The sequence below is a fragment of the Cetorhinus maximus genome, chromosome 5 (genome assembly GCF_964194155.1).
Source record: "Cetorhinus maximus chromosome 5, sCetMax3.hap1.1, whole genome shotgun sequence".
NCBI classification, from domain to species: Eukaryota; Metazoa; Chordata; class Chondrichthyes; order Lamniformes; family Cetorhinidae; genus Cetorhinus; species Cetorhinus maximus.
This window is the reverse complement of record NC_135883.1, coordinates 57,690,190-57,709,590: the sequence shown is the minus strand read 5'-3', so window position 1 is coordinate 57,709,590 and position 19,401 is coordinate 57,690,190. Positions and strand designations below refer to the sequence as shown.

Genomic DNA, 19,401 nt, shown 5'->3' with positions numbered 1-19,401 from the left:
TCTTCACAGCAATAATTGGTAATGAGAGTAAAATAATGTGCAGGGTCCAAAGGCTGCTTTCCTGAGTATTTCCTAACAGCTATTTCCATATTCAGGACTAATGTAGCACAAACCTCAGAAGACCAAAACCAGGAGGTAATCAATGTGGCTCTTTATAAAACAAATGGAAAAGTAATTTTGCAGATAAATAAAATATGGCTACAAAAACCTTCAGTGAGAATGGTGATTACAAATTTTACCTATCCATGGAGCAAATGAAAAAGTGCAAAGAGCATCTGAAAACGTTGTACAGCAGCTTGAATGTTGTTAATTCTGTTGAGTTTCTAATTCGCAAATCCATACCAAATAAAAACTACAATTTAAATGTTATTTCCCAAACTAGGAGGGATCAGTGACCAGAATCGCATCACATGAATGCAAAAAGGCAGAGTAAAGCATGTAGTCTACATTGTACAGTGGCATGAGACTCCTGGTCAGTAAATTACAGTTCATAAAAATTTTATCTTATTCAGTCTGATTAAAGTCCTCGTTTCTGAGAATTCACCTTTTTTATTCTATTCACACATTGCTATTGTTGAAGGTTCACTAATGTGAATAATTGCCTGGAAAACAATCTTGAATGAAAAATGAACCACAGGGAATACAGCAGTACTACTCCAGTCACGCATTTGATATAAATAATTAGTACGCTCCATTCAGCTTCAGTTTATCCCACGTCAGTAATTTTACATTATTTACTGATTTGAGGTATGTTTTGCTTCTTTCAATAAAATGATGCTTTCATGTTATTGTGATATGGAGGCAACCTCACTTTCAGCCAGGTCGCTGACAGGGAGCAGGATTCCCTGAAAAATACAGAGCTCTGGAACCATTCACAGAGGAGGTGGGTGATGAGGATGCAGTGAATTGAGCAGTGAATGAGGCTTGACACTCAGGAAATCTCTTGATTAACAATACAGCCAGCTGCCACTGCTTTCACCGTATCTTTTAAAATCTGAAGAGCTTTAAAAGAAGAATATACAGTAAGAAACTTCAATTTTCTTTTTGGATTTTTATGCTTTGGATGTTTTTACATAAACCTTTAATATTGATGAAATCAGTGGGGTTGTGACAGGACAAATAGTCGTTGTGAAGATGTCCAGTGGATATAGTTTATTATCCATGTAGCTCCAATTTTCCACTTAGGTGCAAAAAGTCACCAGGTGTCAGGGCTTTATATGCAAAAGGCGAGTGGAATTGGGCTACCAGTAGTCTTTCCAAAAATACTTCATTTTTAAGTAAAAATATGTAACATTCTTTTCTACACCTTCAGGAGACTTCATTAAGGAATCTAAACAGATCAATCAGGAGGTAAATACAGTTTTAGACAAAACATTGGGAACTTTTGATCCTCTGATTGCCATTGCTGGCTGGGGGATGGTGTGTCCCTCCTTTCTGGTGAATAATTAAGGTTCTACTGTAACTTAAATGCCCAACTAACCCATGGATACGAACTGCAGTTGTTCTTATATAACTTCAACTCCGCATTGTATCTGAAATAAAAACAGAAAATGCTGGAAAAACTCAGCAGGTCTGACAGCATCTGCGGAGAGAGAAACAGAGTTAATGTTTCGAGTCCGTATGACTCCAGTTCAGAGCTAAAGAGTAGAAATATGATGGGTTTTATACTGTTTAAGGAGGGTTGGAGCAGGTGGAATGAGATAGAAGGTCAGGAATAGGTGACAGCTAAGGAGAGACCGACAAAGATGACATGGACACAAGACAAAGGGAGTTAAAGGTAGTGGTAAAGAGTAAAGAAGGTGCTGATAGTGCCATAAAGGTAAGATAACAGAATCTGTTATTCTGTTAATATCTGTTAATAGCAGAACAAGGGTCAGCACTCCGTGAAAGCGAAACATAAAAACAAGTGATAGCTGGCCCTGTGGGGGGAGTGGGGTTTGGGGGAAAATGATTTTTAAAAATGAAGAAATAAATAAAAGAATAAAATAAATAAATAAATAAATAAACATTGGATTAAAAAAGGGGTCAAGAGGGAGGAGAGAGTTTATGGTCTGAAGTTGTTGAACTCAATGTTAAGTCCAGAAGGCTGTAAAGTGCTTAATCGGAAGATGAGGTGCTGTTCCTCCAGTTTGCATTGAGCTTCACTGGAACATTGCAGCAGGCCAAGGACAGAAGTGTGAGCATGAGAGCAAGATGGTGTGTAATGGCGAGCGACAGGAAGGTCTGGGTCATGTTTGTGGACTGAGCGAAGGTGTTCCGCAAAGCGGTCGCCCAGTCTGCATTTAGTCTCCCCAATGTAGAGGAGACCAGATTGGGAGCAGCAAATGCAGTAGATCAAATTACAGGAAATGGAAGTGAAGCACTGCTTCACCTGAGAGGAGTGTTTGGGGCCTTGGAGGGTGAGGAAGGAGGAAGTAAAGGGGCAGGTGTTGCACCTTCTGCAATTGCATACGAAGGTGCCAAGGGAAGGGGATGAGGTGTTGGGCTGATGGAGAAGTAGACCAGGGTGTCTCGGAGGGAACAGTCCCTATGGAATGTTGACAGGGGGAGTGAGGGGAAGATGTGTTTGGTGGTGGCATCATGCTGGAGTTGACGGAAATGGCGGAGGATGATCCTTTGAATGCGGACAAGGGGGATCCTATCATGGTTCTGGGAGGGAGGGGAAGGGGTGAGGGCAGAGGTGCTCGAGATGGGTCAGACACAATTGGGGGCCCTGTCAACTACAGTGGGGGGGGAACCTCAGTTAAGGAAAAAGGAAGACATGTCAGGAGCGCCGTTTTGGAAGCTGGCATCATTATAACAGAGGTGGAGGAGCTGAGAGAGTGGGATGGAGTCCTTAGAGGAAGCAGGGTCTAAGGAGCTGTAGTTGAGGTAGATGTAGGAGTCGGTGGGCTTGTAATGAATATTGGTGGACAGTATATCACCAGAAATGGAGAAAGAGTGGTCAAGGAAGGGAAGGAAAGTGTCGGAGATGGAAGTGTGAAGGTAAGAGAGGGGTGGAAATTGGAAGCAAAATTGATAAATCTTTCCAGACGAGACCATGAAGCGGCACCGAAACAGTCTTCGGTGTACCGAAAGAAGAGTTGTGGGAGGGCACCTGAGTAGGACTGGAGCAAGGAATGTTCCACATATCCCACAAAAAGACAGGCATAACTAGGGCCCATGCTGGTACCCATAGCCACACCTTTTATTTGGAGGAAGGGAGGCAAGTTAAGAGAGAAATTGTTCAGTGAGAGAACAAGTTCAGCCAGGCGGAGGAGGGTAGTGGTAGATGGGGATTTTTCGGGCCTCTGTTCAAGGAAAAAGCAGAGAGCCCTCAAACCATCCTGGTGGGTGATGAAGGTGTAGAGGGATTGGTCTTCCTTGGACTGCTGTTCTCGTCGCATCCTGAGATGCACTTTCAGTGCCATGTGCTGCCATATGTACACGCTTGACCTCTCTCTCTAGCAGCACCGACTCACCCTATCTAAAAGCTGCCCTTGTCCCCAGTTTCATTTTATTCTTCATCTCATCCGATGCCTTAACAAAAAACCTTTTCCTTTCAGGTGTTAAGGAACACAAGTTCCAACAACACACTGATACCAACGCCCATCGGGGACCCTCCACCCCTTCCTGTCCCTCTGACCCCATCCCTCCTTCTAATCCCACCCCTTGCCGTGTATTCACTATACTCTCTGACCTCCCCTCTCTGATGCTGAACGTTCTGTACTCAGCAAAGGACTCAGTTTCATCCCCTTAAGCCCGCGCCTCAATGAATTTCAGGCTCGGCACGATGCTGAACTCTTCTTCCGCCGCCTTCATCTCTGTGCTCACTTCTTTGGGCAGGAGTCCTCCCCCTTTCAACGGATCCTTTCAACCGCCTCCGATATTCTCCCTCTTCCTCCCTCTGGCCTCTTACCTGCTCTTGATCCTTTCATTGAGAATTGTCGGCGGGAAATCAGCCACCTTAATTTCTCTGCTCCTCTCACCCACTCTAACGTGTCTCCTTCTGAACTTCCTGCACTCTGTTCTCTCAGAATTTATTCTCCCTGAATTTATTATCAAACCTGTCGACAAGGGTGGTGCTGTTGTTGTCTGGCATACTGACCTCTACTTTTCAGAGGATGAGCACCAACTCTCAGACACTTCTCCTACCTCCCTTGGACCATGACCCCACCACCGAACATCAAGCCATTGTTTCTAGGACTGTCACTAACCTTGTCTTCTCTGGAGATCTTCCCTCCACGGCTTCCAACCTCATAGTCTCCAAACCCTTGACAGCCCGCTTCTACCTCCTCCCCAAGATCCACAAACAGGACTGTCCCAGTAGACCCATCGAGTCAGCTTGTTCCTGCCCCATGGAACTTATTTCTTCCTATCTTGACTCCATTCTCTCTCCCCTTGCCCAGTCTCTTCCTTTCTATAGTCGTGATTCCTCTGATGCCCTATGTCATATCAACAATTTCCAGTTCCTTGAACCTAACCGCCTCCTCTTCACCATGGTTGTCCAATCCCTCTACATCTCCATCCCCTACCAAGATGGTCTGAGGGCTCTCTGCTTCTTACTTGAACAGAGGCCCAAACAATCCCCATCCACCACCACTCTCCTCTGCCTGGCCTGACTGAACTTGTTCTCTCTCCTTTAACTTGTCTCACTTCCTCCAAATAAAAGGTCTGACTATGGATACCCGCATGGGCCCCAGTTATGCCTGCCTTTTTGTGGGGTATGTGGAATATTCCTTGTTCCAGTCCTACTCAGTTGCCCTCCCACAACTCTCTTTTGGTACATTGATGACTATATCAGTGTCACTTCATGCTCTCATCTGGAAAATTTCATCGATTTTGCTTCCAATTTCCACCCATCTCTCACCTTCACATGGTCCACCTCTGACAAATTCCTCCCCTTCCTTGACCTCTCTGTCTCCATTTCTGGTGATATGCTGTCCACCAATATTCATTACAAGCCCACCGACTCCCACAGCTACCTCGACTACAGCTCCTCACACCCCGCTTCCTGTAAGGACTCCATCCCATTCTCTCAGTCGCTCCGCCTCCCTCGCTTCTGTTCTGATGATGTCACCCACCAGGACGGCATTTCTGACATATCTTTCTTTTTCCTTAACCGAGTGTTCCCCCTCACTGTGGCTGACAGGGCCCTCAGCCGTGTCCCACCAATCTCCCGCGGCTCTGTCCTCACACCTTCTCCTCCCTCCCAGAACCATGATAGGGTCCCCTTGCCCTCACTTTTTACCCCACCAGTCTCTGCATTCAAAGGATCATCCTCTGCCATTTCCAGCAAGATGCCACCCCCAAACACATCTTCCCCTCACCACCCCCCCATCAGCATTCCGCAGGGACTGTTCCCTCCCTGGTCCACTCCTCCATCACCCACAACTCCTCATCCCCTTCCCGTGGCACCTTCCCATGCAATCGCTGAAGGGGTAACACCTGCCCCTTTACTTCTTCCTTCCTCACCCTCCAAGGCCCCAAACACTCCTCTCACTCGAAGCACTTTCACCTCTTTCAATTTGGTCTCCTGTATTCACTGCTCCCAATGTGGTCTCCTCTATATTGGGGAGACTAAACGCAGACTGAGTGACCGCTTTGCGGAACACCTTTGCTCAGTCCGCAAGCATGACCCAGACCATCCAGTTCCTTGTCATTACACACAATCTTGCTCTCTGAGCACATGTTCGTCCTTGGCCTGCTGCAATGTTCTAGTGAAGTCCAACGCAAACTGGAGGAACTTTACAGCCTTCTGGGCTTAACATTGAGTTCAACAACTACAGACCATGAACTCTCTCCTCCCTCTTGACCCCCTTTTTAATCCAATTTTTATGTATCTATCTATTTTTAAAAATTTTTATTTTATTCTTTTATTATTTGTTCATTATTTATCCTTTATGCCCAAATACCCTCGCCCCACAGAGCCATCTGTCACTTGTTTTTATGTTGTTCTGCTATTAACACCTTCTGCTCTCTTACCTTTATACCACTATCAGCACCTTCTTTACTCTTTACCACTACCATTAACACTCCCTTTGTCTTGTGTCCATGTCATCTTTGTCAATCTCTCCTTAGCTGTCACCTATCCCTGACCTTTTATCTCGTTCACCTGCTCCACCCTCCTTAAACAGTATAAAATCCATTGTATTTCTACTCTCTTTAGCTCTGAAGAAGAGTCATACGGATTCGAAACATTAACCCTTGTTTCTCTCTTTACAGATACTGCCAGACCTGCTGAGATTTTCCAGCATTTTCTGTTTTTATTTCAGATTTCCAGCATCTGCAGTATTTTGCTTTTACCACATTGCATCTGGATCAGTGATTTTTCTAAACCAAGATCTGACCTATCTGCCTACACCTGAGCTTGTTCACAGGGAAAGTGTGTTATGTATTGCAATTATCCAGCCCACATTTCTGCTTTGAAATCAGACAAAAAGATCCGTCATTGTTAAATTTGGCATATGGCTTCCATAGTACTTCTGATCAAAATACAAACCTTCCAAAATATTTATAATAACTTGAAGTAAAGACAGATCTACTTTTATATTTCTTAAAGGTTGATCCAATCATTAAAAATGGAAATGGAAAAAGTTGCCTTTCAAATTTGTTTAAAAGAATATGCATCATTACAAACAGCTCAAGTATGGATGGATTGTATAGATTTGCTGTCCAGAATTTAGGTTTACGGACAATTGCAGCCTAATGCAGTTTATGAATGCACTCTAAAAGAGATGCAGATTTTCTTTTCATGCCTGACAACAATCGAAGGGGTTGAAACTTTGCCGTAATGTGGACTGTGAGAAAGGTGCAGATTTTACAATCTTGCATTGAATAGTCACTTAATATATAATTACAACTTTCCTATTTTTGCTGTTGCTTTGTACAGGGTTTTACAATGTCTTCGGGTCTTCACTAAAATAGAGTATAACTGCTTCTCATGGCACTCCTAAGCTGTGCAGCACAGAAGCAAATAAAATCAGAGGCAATCTGAGCATTGGCTTGAGCTTAATATGGGTTTGTTTGCAAGTCAGTTCATTTTCCAGATTGCACACCTTTAACTAATTCACAGTTGTAAAGAACAGGTTTAATAATCTGAATGATCTTTTGTTGATCAATGACTTTAATAATGTATTTTTTTTATTCATCAGAGGTGCTCATATAGGAGATCCTATTTTGAACTGCAGTATCCCACAATGAGTGGTAAAATATTTCACCTGAGTGCTACATGATATAAAGAATTAAATAAGAGCAGTTAACGCATTTATATTTTCTTCAATGGCAAGAGCTTGTGTGTCTCTCATGATGGAAAGCCACAGTTCTTGAATCATCGCTGTTGTTCAATGTCCTTTAGAAGGGAGGGTACTTAAAATGGTACAGCTATTCCAGATGTTTCTTTATTAATGAGATATACTGCATCAAAATAATTTAATAATAATCATTCAAATTCCCTTGAGATGCACCCCAGTACTTTAAATTGCTTTCCAGCAAAGGCCACACAACAGATGAAACATAGGAATGAGGAGTAAATGGACACAATAAAAATTAAAGCAATACTTCTCCTTAACTGACAATCTTCACTGTTGTTATTTTGGGAGGATATTTAACATTCTGCCTCAAATGTATGTGGCTTGCTGATTATAGATTAACAGAATGCAAACTGAAATTGACAATAAATTGAAACTATTGTAACAGTGCCCATTGGCGGTGGGGAAAGCAAATCAGATGTTGGGATGCATTAAAAGGTCAATATGGAGCCAAAGTGGTGAGGCTTTATAAATCATTGGCGTGACCGCACTTCGAACACTGCATACAGTTCTGGTTGCCGCAGTACAGAAAGGATATTACAGTCAGTCAAAGGATATAGCAAGCAGAATGGTTGAGAGGATGGAGGGATTCAATTTTGAGGAGTGATAATTGTGCAAAATGTTTAGTTCTCACTGGAAAAGAGGGGACTCAGATGTGATAAGGCAGTTATTTTCATGATTCTATAAAGACTAGATAATTTGTTTCACCTTGTCCTGAATAGTAGAGCTAGAGGACCCATACTGAAAGTGGGGGCGGGGTGGGGTGCGGGCGGTGAGAGAAGGGTAAATTCAAAACTAATCTTCAAAACACAGGCACCAATATTGATGGGAAGGGTACAGGGGAGTCCAGTTCAAGTCAAGGGACCCAGCATCTTAACAGTACAGCCTAAATTTAAATAATTCTGTGCAGACTCCTGCCTGATGGCTGACATCTAGCCCCTGGATGGGAATGAGTATTTAACTGCAGGAGGCTCCAACCAGGGACCTGTGGGAATTGACCCCAGGAGTCAGTAGGAGAGGCAGGTCTCGGACCACTATTAGGATTGTTTGGAGTGGGGGGGGGGGGGGGGGGGGGTGGTTGGGTGCAGGGCAGGGGGGAGTTGGGGGTAAAGGAAGATTTCGGGGGGAATCAGTGGAGGGGATTGGGGGATGGGAGATAAGGGAGCCTAGGCAGTGATGGGGAGGTCAGGCGTGGGGAGGCCGAAGACTTCTTTGTGATGATTGAGGGGAGCTCTCCTGCTCTTCCTGGTTGATGAGTAGCTTAAAAACAGGCAACAATCCAAAAATTACCTGGCTTTTCTCTGATTAATCGATTCCTCCCACCCTGTTGCTGCTGCCGCCTGCAACAGACAGACAACTAAGTAGTGTGATTAGAACTACGTTGCAGCACCAAAGACATCATCATGCTGCAACTGGTCTATTTTAAGTTGGTTCCTGCTGCTTTTAGTGGGGTCCTTAACTAGAGTCTGACATATCCAGTAAACACTACAGCAGCCAGGAATGAGATAGAGATGGGCAATATCGATACTTTAAATGCATCCCGTCCTTCCACCCTCTCTCAAACAATTTAACACAGGACGTATAAGTGTAACTTATCCACCTTTCCATCAGTACGGTTTTCCTCATCTCATGTCAGGGTTGTTTGTAGACTAATTGACAGAGATTGATTGCTACGATTATTAAAGAAATCCATTATTGTTCTCATGACTCTTATAGGAGTGTGATGGAATACTCTCCACTTGCCTGGATGAGTGCAGCTCCAGCAGCACTCAAGAAGCTCAACACCATCCAAGACAAAGCAGCCCGCTTGATTGACACCCCAACCACAAGCATTCACTCCCTCCACCACTGATGCACAGTGGCAGCAGTGTGTAATATCTACAAAATGCACTGCAGGAACTCACCAAGGCTCCTTGGACAGCGTCTTCCAAACCCACCACCTCTACCTTCTAGAAGAACAATGGCAGCAGACATATGGGAACACGACCACCTGGAAGTTCCCCTCCAAGCCACTCACCATCCTGACTTTGAACTATATCGCCATTCTTTCATTGTCGCTGGATCAAAATTCTGGGACTCCTTCCCTAACAGCACTGTGGGTGTACCTACATCATATGTACTACAGCGGTTCAAGAAAGCAGCCCATCACCACCTTCTCAAGGGCAATTAGGGATGGGCAATAAATGCTGACCTAGCCATCGACACCCACATCCCATGAATGAATTAAAGGAAATTAAAACTTATTGTAACAGGAGTTTTTTTATTATGACAATATAGATTGTTTGAAGCCTGAATTTCCACTTGCAAATAATTTGTTGTTTAATATGTTGATTCATCAGTCAATTAGATTGTTGAATTAGATTGATAATTAGATTAATAATCATGATACTCTGATAAATGAAAATTAATTTTGTTTGGGGTGTGAGTATATGAGGAATTAAAATGTGGTTGTGTTATTCTCACCATGTGTTCAATGCTCAGAACTGCCAGAGGTATTAAGCGAGGCAACAATGAACACCTATGAAAGTAACTGTAAAGACAATACATGTCTGATGGGGTTCAAGGTGCTGATACTGGTTATGAGGTACACTCATAGTCAGGAGAAGTATTGTGTGAGGTTCTGTAACAATTATTCTTCGTGGAACAGAATCCAACTAGAATACTTGAGGGTGTAGGGCCCAACTCCTTTTGAAAATAATACAAAAGATTAGGTACAGACTAAGAGAATCAAATATTCCACGCAACAACAGTTCTTGTAGTGTGGATCTAGGTTTTGTCTGCAGGAGTGCTCGATTACATTTGAGGAGCAGTGAACATTTATGTGGAACTTTTTCTAACAACATTAAATAGATAGTGTTTGGGTAGATTATACACAATCTGTAGAAGGTCTGATTCTTTTGCACCTCATAGACTTTTCTTGTTCTGTGCTTCATTGCATTTTTATGTACTTGTAAGAAATGCCACAGGAGATCTATTTTCTAAGTAAATCAGTGCATATGTTAAACTTGAACAGGAAGTAAGTATGTTGCTTACAGGAAATGTACAATAAATGCAAAATCTTTAAAATATTACAGAAAGAGAATGCTTGCATTTATATAGCACCCAGTTGTCACAAATTCACAACCAATGAGGTACTTTTGAAGTATTAATGGAGCAACTATTGTTTGCGCAGTAGTGTCTCAGAAACAGCAACAGGTTAAATGAGCAACATAATTCTGTTTTAGTGATAATTATTGAGTGATAAAGATTGGCGAGGATGCTAGGAGAACTCGTCTGCTTGATTTAATAGAGATTTTCAAAATCATTAGGGGAGAAACTGTTCCCATTGGCGAGAGGGTCGAGAACTAGAGGACATTGATTTAAGGAGATTGGCAAAAGAAGCAACAGTGACTTGAGAAAATCCTTTTCATGCAGCACGTGGTTAGGGCCTGCAATGCTCTGCCTGAGATTGTGATGGTGGCAGACTCAATCAAGAAATTCAAAAGAGGATTGGATAATTATCTGAAGAGAAAAAAAACATTGCAGGGCTTCAGGGAAAATGCTGGGGAGTGGAATTAGGTAAATGGGGATTAGAATTGCTTAATGAGTGGTGGTCTCTGACAGGACGTGTATCCCAGTACTGTCTAGGATGTGGAATCTCAAACTAAAGATCTTCCTCTGGAGCTTAGCTAGTCATGTTCTAAAAATAAACATTGTTCTCTCATAGAGTCATAGAGCACAGAAAAAGGCCCTTCAGCCCACTGAGTCTGCGCCAGTCAAACAAGTACCTAACTATTCTAATCCCAGCACTTTTTCAGCACTAGACCCATAGCCTTGTATGCCATGGCATCGCTAATGCAAAAACTCTTAAGACAGCTTGAGTAACTATTCTACTACAGAAACTAGAGGAATTCAACTAACTCTGGAGTCAAATTATCACAAGTATTTTTGTTTCCTGCCGTCTAATATATTAAATTGGTTTTGTGCTGCAGGCTACAATATGAATTTGTTTGTTAAATGGAATTTAAGTGTTGTGAAAGTCTGGCATCTTGCTGTTCTTGAATGAGGGAACTAGAGAAGGAGGCACTGATCCACCGTGTTTGTACACATTTAATTGCATTAATTTACTTGCTGATTGTGAATTTAATCTTTGACTCCCATCCCAATGTCTCAGCTCTCATTTTAGTTCATTTTTTTCTCATTCTTGACCCTCACAATATTGCAGAGAAATATCCAAGGAAACATGCTTGTTAGGATACCTTTGGACGTGGGTAGATTTGATTGCTAGCTACTTTGACAACATTTCTATAAACAAATCTTTATTTTATTAAGTGAAAAATATTTTGTAAGAAACAACTATTTAAAGAAAATCTAACCAATATATGTATAAGAATTGGATATTCCACCCATGCAGCATAATTTTGATCTGACAGCGGCCTTCTGTGCAAACTTTTCTAAGATAAACAACATGCATGTAACCATTAGTTCACTGTAGAGCACAGAATTGCATGTCAAAGGAATCTCCACTGCTTCATGAAATATTTATTTACTATAAAAGTCAATTCTAGCTGGCATTATTGTACTAATAAATGCAAGACATTATTTATTCTGTGCATTGTTTAGTTAAGCAAGTAATGCAGAGTATGTTTTACTTATAAAGGATGTAACCCTTATGTAAAATCATAACCAAAACTGAATGATCCTTTCTCCGAATATACAAATTATTTTGGCAGTTGGGCCATGTCCATTCTGTTTTGGTGAACTGAACTCAAATATGATTGCCAATTTGAATAAACAGATTTATGCCACAGGAGAACAGAATTTTTGGGAGATAAACACCTTTAATTTAAAACTTAATGGAAACATAATATCTACGATGTACTGCCTGAAGAGTTTCTTCGGATTTAAATTTACCCAACAGTGCTTCCGACCAGAGATCAGTGGGACTTTTTGTTCTTTTTTACTCTTCTCCTCAGCTGAAGCCTGTGATTGTAACTTGGAAGAGAATCCTTCTTGTGCCAGGAGCTTTAGTTCATTTCATAGCTTGTGCAGTCAAGCTGCACAGTGAGTGTCACTGGATATGATGTACAGTGAGTGTTATATTGGAGAAAATGAACAGTGAGTGTAATTTTAGAGGATGAATACTGTATGTCATATTAGAGAACATAGACAGTGACTGTCATTTGAGAGGATGGGCACTGAGTGTCATTTGAGGACATGGTCAGTGTGTGCATACGAAAGGATGGACATCCTAACAGGCATGTTTCCTTGCATATTCTCAGATACTGAGTCAGTCTGCTCCTGCATGCAGCAAGGCCTGGACAACATTCAGAATTGGGCTGTGAAGTGGCAAGTGACATTTGTGCCACAAAAGTGTCAGGCAATGACTATCTCCAAAAAGCCAGAATCTAACCATATCCCTTTGACATTCAATGGCATTACCATTGCTGAATCCCCCACCATCAATACCCTGGAGGTTACCGTTGACCAGGAATTTAACTGGACCAGCCTTGTAAATACTGTGGTGACAAGAGAAGGTCAGAAGCTGGGAATTATGTGGCAAGCAGCTCACTTCCTCACTCCCCAAAACCTATCCGTCATCTACAAGGCACAAGTCAGGAGTGTGTTAGAATACTCTCCATTTGCCTGAATGAGTGCAGCTCAAACAGCACTCAAGAAGTTCAACACCATCCAAGACAAGGCAGCCCTCTTGCTCAGCACTTCATCCACTAACTTAAACATTCACTCCTTCCACCACTGGTGCACAGTGGCAACAGTGTGTACCATCTACAAGCAACAGCTCACCAAGGCTCCTTCGACAACACCTTCCAAACCTGTGACCTCTACCACCTAGCATAACAAGGGTAGCAGACATATGGGAACACCAGGTTCTCCTCTAAGCCACTTACCATTCTGACTTTGAACCATTCCTTCACTATCACTGAGTCAAAATCTTGCAGCTCCCTCCCTAACAGCACAGTGGGTCTACTAACACCACATGGACTGCAGCGGTTCAAGAAGGTGGCTTACCAGCACCTGATCAAAGGCAATTAGGGCTGGGCAATAAATCCTGATGTTGCCAGTGATGCCCACTCCAAGAATGAATAAAAAGTGTGTGACCTTTGAGAAGCTACACAATGCGTCTTACAGGAGAAGATGGACAATGCATGTTATTTCAGAGTATGGACAGTGAACATCAATTAAGAAGATGCACACTGTTTTATGAGGGAAGGTGCACATTATGTGGCATTTGAGAGGACGGACAGTGTATGCCATTTAAGTAGATTGTCAGTGAGTGTCTTTGGAGAGGATCAACAACGCATTATACTTAAGAGGATGGGCAGTGCCTGTAACTTGAGAAATCGACAGTGAGTGTCATTTGAGAAGATTGTCAGTGAGTGTTATTTGATGGGATGGAAAGTGTGTGTCATTTTAGATGATGAACAGTGGGCTTTGTTTGAGAACCTGGACATTGAGTGCTATTAGAGAGAATTGAAAGTGTGTGTCATTTGAGAGGATACACAGTGAGTGTTGTTTGAGAGGATGGATGTTGGGTGTCAGCTGAGGCGATGCGCTGTGTGTGTCATTTTATGCGATGGAAAGTGTGTTATTTGTAGAGATGAGTACTATGGGTAGAATTTTACCAGGCCGCAGGAGGGAGGTGCAGGGGCGCCCAAGTGGGAAAGTAACAAAAAATAATGATAGGTCAGGATCCCAATGTGATCCCACCCTGTTCTGGCTTTCCCAGGTGTGGGTTGTGACTGTAGCAGGGTTTTGGCAGAGGAGAATGAGGCTCAATAGTGCCTTGTGTGTGGTTCAACCATATCTGATGATGGATGGCTAATTTATGCAGTTGTAAGTTACTTGGGGGAGAATTTTTTCCAAGGGTGGATGCAGAATGAAGTTGCATGGGAAGGGCAATGTGGGTGGGCAAGGGATACAAGAATATGATTGGAGGTGGCTTCATCCATGACAGAGACTGTAGAAGTAGAGGGGCTAAAGGAGATACTAAGGCCATGGGGGAGACTTGGTGATAAGGAGCACACCAATGGCATTGTGTTTTTTTTTGCAGGGCAATGGTAGAAACTGTAGCCAGGTAGAACGTTTGGTAAGAGCAAGGGCCATTTGTGAGCCACATTTCAGTCAAAGCTAGGATGTCACTGAAATCATCCAAAATACGACCATGGGTGACTAAAGACCTTGTGCACATATGAATGGACATTTTGGATGGAAATACAGACCAGATTTTGATTGATAACCTGCTGGTTGTCGCAGGAGACAGTGGTATATCAGGTGAGCTGGATAGTAAGGAGGATATGTGGTTATTCCTCAGCAGGCATGCTGGGCAGGAGGGTCAACTAGAAAGGACAATGGGGAAGTTGGGGTTGCTGCTAAGAAGGCAATGACAAGCTAAGATAGCAAAAACCGGGGGATCAAACCTGAGATCTTTCTAGTCTCTAGGGCTTATCCACTCACTGTTTTCATCAGCTGAGTCATCAGAGGTGCAAGTGGAATAACATATTCCTGACATACTGTGAAGCAGTATGACAGTAATACCAATGTCTGAGCTTGATGATAACAACTGCGACTTAATCAGCTGCATCAATCCAAACCTAAAGGGTAGAAACTGAAAATGCCAATTGACAAGGTAACTTTATTAAGTTATTTTGTAGACGTTAGAATCTTTCTTCCATATTGGGTCAGATCTATGCAGCACATTTGAAATATTTACTTGCACTTTCTACTTCAGTCTGCTTTGTCATAAATCTGAAAATTTATTACTGAGCGCTTTGAATTGGCCAACCATGCAAAAAAAAATCACACCTTTGTATCAGAAAGTGTGACTGAGCCGTGAGAATATTACAAAGCTGTATAAGTGCCAACTAAGCAAGTGGTATAAATAGCTGAACTGAGGGGGAATTTTCAGCATTTTGCTGGGTTGTGTTCTACCACAGAACAAATTTAACTTTAAGCTATAAGGGATAAAAATTGATCACAGTTTCCAGCCACCACCACCAAAGGAGGAAAAGAGTCCTTACAGATAATATGGTGAGCTGCACAGTGTAAAATAAAGGAAATGGCTCATGAATCTTTGAAATTCTTGACCCCAAAAAGATGTGGATGTTTAGTTGTTGAGTATTTTCTATTCAGAGATTGAAAGATTTTTGGATATTGAGGGAAGCAAGGGACATGGTGATAGTGGAGGAAGATGGAGTTGAGGTAGGAGATCAACCATAATCTTATTCAATGGCGGAGCAGACTCCAGGGTTCAATGGCCTACTCCTGATCATATTTCTTAAGTTCTTATGTTTGCTGCTATTTATCTGGTGGCTTGTTAACACTTTCTTCAAATCAACTCAAGGCTGGTACTGTTATTGTGAGCTACTGAACAAACTCTAATCTCATTGTAGATCTGAGTAAGTATTTGGTTGTTGGAAATGTGAATTATCCAAATGTGAACTCCACATTTTGCTTCAGGTAAAAATAAAAGTATATGCATTCAAGAGAATAATGTTTCAAGCTATAGACAATTATAGCAAGTTGATGCCACATAATACAAGGGATCAGGTTCAGGAAGATTTAGATCATTTACATAATTAGCCTTTGGCACAGTCCAAAGGTACTCTGGAGCATGACTGTGATGTCCAGCTATTCACCTCACCTATTCCTTTAAGGCCACTGCTCAAGTATATCCTTTTGGCATCCAAGTAATTATAGGCATGTAATCCCAGCACAGGTCAAATCAGCAAGTTGCTTGTCATTTGCAGGCTCCAAGCCACACAAATCACCCAACCCATCCAAACCTTTTTGACTTGCATCTTGTTTCATGCTAGCTTTCACTCACCAATCATCTCTGTCCTTGCCAACCCCTATTGGATCCCTCTCCCATAAAGCATCAAATTGAAAGCTTTCATCTTCATCTATAACTCATTCGAACCCTGCAGCCATCTCCAGCTCTACAATGCAGAACGCCACTGATACATTTCCCAATCTTAAATGTTCAAGGTTTCAAAAGTTGATCTCTGCCCCCAGAGTTATTGCTGCTTACCCTTCTATTAATTCCCTTCAAGTCTGACTCCCTCTTTTCCTCTTCGAGAGTTACCACTGGCGGTTCACTTTACAGGTCTCTCCCAACCTCCATTGCTACTGTTTCCTTTCCAAATGTTACCTATTCCAGAAATGGTCTCATCTCACTGCAAAACCTGCCATTTATTTAGTGACGCTCCAACAGTGAGTTCCATCCATTTGTCCATTATCATATAACAGCCACTCATACTGTCACACTTCAGCAAGCATGCTTATTGAAGTCCAGCGTTACTGGGGTATAAGGCATTGTCCAAGTACATCTTTGTTACTAAAATTACAATGTTATTTCATGTGGGCGGGGAGTGATGTGACAGCACTAAGCTATAACTCATCAAAGTTTAACAGAAACGCGTTTCCCTCTCATGGACAATGCACTACTTTCAATGGATTGGTTAGCGTGTCCGAGTTAGGTTCCTGTGTGTGCTTTTCTGTCAATCTCTTCATATTACATGGTTTGATCTGCTTGCTGCATGATACTAAAGTTAGATGTTACAACAGCTCAATATTGGTCGAAAAATGTATTTTTGGATCTGAGGTTTGTTAATAAAATGCTAATAACATGTTTAGTAGATATGTGACTTGTAATGGAGTTGGTGCAGTAATTATTAGCTTCCATTATGCTCATTAAATTCTTATCAAATATATCAATAACATAACAGAAATGATGACTCTACTGCCAATATTAGAATACTGCCACTTACTTGTAGGTAATGACATGGCCTTAGAGATGATTTTATTTCCTGATGGACAAGAGGTTTCTCCAAATTAAGTGAAGACTTCCGGTAAGCTTCCTTGGCCTGGCTTACAGTTAGTGTGGACCAGGAGCTTCTTTTCATATATTTCCCCTCAGGTGTCATGGGCAACCCCTCACAAGCAGAACACTTAACATCATTGTTGCTTTTTGATGTCTTCAAAGTGAGATCACTGAAGGCCCCCTGAATATTTTCTGGATAGTACTGAGAGATATGGTCAATGTGATGTCTGCTCATCGCACTTGCCGTACGGTAAGTGCTATCGCTATCCAAGTTGTCATCTGAGCTCCACCAGGCAGACATCGAAGACTTATGCTTGGGCTCTGGCTTTCGTTCCTTGCTTTTACTCCTCTTGCCGTGTTTGGGGTGGTGGGAATGATGGTGATCATCCGAATGCCGTCCTTCACTTTTTGTGCCATTCATGTTTCCTTTCGAGGCCCCTTCCAAAGAATGGGATTTGGTGAAAAGTTTTTGGACAGAATGCACAAGGTGCCGTATTCTGCCAGGACTTTCACTTCGCTGTTCGGTGGCAGTGGATGTTCGTTGGTACTGCAGTGTATGAAAGCCATCACGATGCAGAGGCAATTGTTTTTCAAACTGGTCCAGCAGATTAGCTGGAATGCGATTAATCTTGCTGCCCGTGTGCGAGACACTGGTGCAGTCATCCCTGGAATCATAATGTGAGGTGTAGTGCATTCTTGGGAAAGTACTGCTTGACATGTGCTCCCCTACCATCATGGGGATCATACATTCAGAATGTATAGAACTTCTAGGCGAACAACGGTGATGGTCCATTTGGCAGCTGTCAGTTGGGCTGAGCAAGTACGACTGTCTAGAATCCAAGCCATGGTGCATATGGTCATGAGAATGCTCACAGTCATCAGCCATCAGGCCACAAGTGTGTGCTGAGCTGAGCTGGGGGTGAGTACGGCTACTAGTTAATCCTTTCATGGTCCTTGATGAAGGAGAATATATGTCTTCATTGAAATGCTGTGAAGGTGACCATGAGAACTGCTGGTCTGTCAACAAAAGACAACAAAAAACAAGTTAATATAAGCAACAGTAAAGGGTTTGATGGCCTTGCATTTTATTTATCACCAGTGAATGCAAATAAATCAATGCAACCTGGACAAAGCCATTGATTTAATACCCCATGTTACTCTATTAAAATTAATGCATGCTATATTCATGATTTTATTTCAGCAGTTCATCAGTTTATTGAAGCATGGTGAGTTATGTCTCATCTGTTTCAACAAAAATACTGGCCATAGATATCCCAGATATTAAAGAAAGCCTTGTTACCAATAAATATCCAAGTAATTGTAATTCGCTAAATACCAGCTCTCAAAAGACGCACATCTTTTGCATCACAAATAGCACTCAAACTAATTTTGCAAAAATTTGAAAAATATCATTACTTAATGTATGTAGTGTTTAAGGTACCATGGGCTGGATTTCATGGTCCCCTGCCAGGCATGGCTTTGGCGGAGCGATGTGTAAAATATGAGGGGCGGCTCGCCCAACATCTTCTCGCCCACCTCCGAGCTGTCCCCCATAATAAGGGGGCTGGGTGGGCTCAAAAACAGCAGCCTGCTCGGCATATGTAAATAAATATTTAAGGGTCAATTGAGCTTGTTTACAAGCCAATTGACTCCAATATTACGTTGCCCATGCCAAGACACGGTTGATATGGGCAGGCAGGTGGGAGTAGTCAACCCGTCTTTCAAAAAAGTTTTTAAAAGGGTGGGAAGGAAGAGGGCTGCTATCTTCAGGGTAGCTGCCTTTTGCACATTGTGGGCACACCCCTGAAGATAGAACACCCCCCTGCCCTTCCTTCCTCCCCACTTGCACTGCAAATCCCATACCCTCACCCCACTCCCTAAGGTGCTCGATTCCTCCCCGCCCAATACCGTTGACTTAGCTGAATCTGGGATCCAATGGGGCCTTCATCCTGGGACTGCTTGTAGCCCCAACAGCACCCACTACTGAGCCCTGGTGCTAATGGGGCTGCAAGAGCTGCTGGCCAATCAGGTTGGCTGGCAGCTCCCAAGGGCAGGACTTCCTCCCAGTGAGGGGTGGAAGTCCCACTCTTACCTTGTTGTTTCCGCCCACAATGTGTTACTACTGAGGGGCGGATTTCTCTTTCGTCAGTCGATTTCCAACTGACTGTTTAACCCCTCCATAAAATCCAGCCCCGTGTGTCTGCAGTTTCAACTAAAAACTCTGTTAGTTCTAAACTGTAAACTTCTTAACAGATGGAATTTCACCTCTACAATTTGTAAATTTAAGAAGAC

The 19,401-nt window shown here is 42.5% G+C and overlaps 1 protein-coding gene across 1 annotated transcript in view; it reads right to left on the bottom strand.

The window, feature by feature from the left end:
• Window positions 1-18,101, bottom strand: part of dlgap2a (discs, large (Drosophila) homolog-associated protein 2a) — a 168,369-nt gene extending 150,268 nt beyond the window's left edge. The window contains exon 1 of the mRNA XM_078541892.1: window positions 17,057-18,101. Coding sequence (XP_078398018.1) covers window positions 17,057-18,058 — 1,002 coding nt within the window. The 5' untranslated portion in view covers window positions 18,059-18,101. The remainder of the gene's footprint in view (window positions 1-17,056) is intronic.
• Window positions 18,102-19,401: the final 1,300 nt, after the last annotated feature.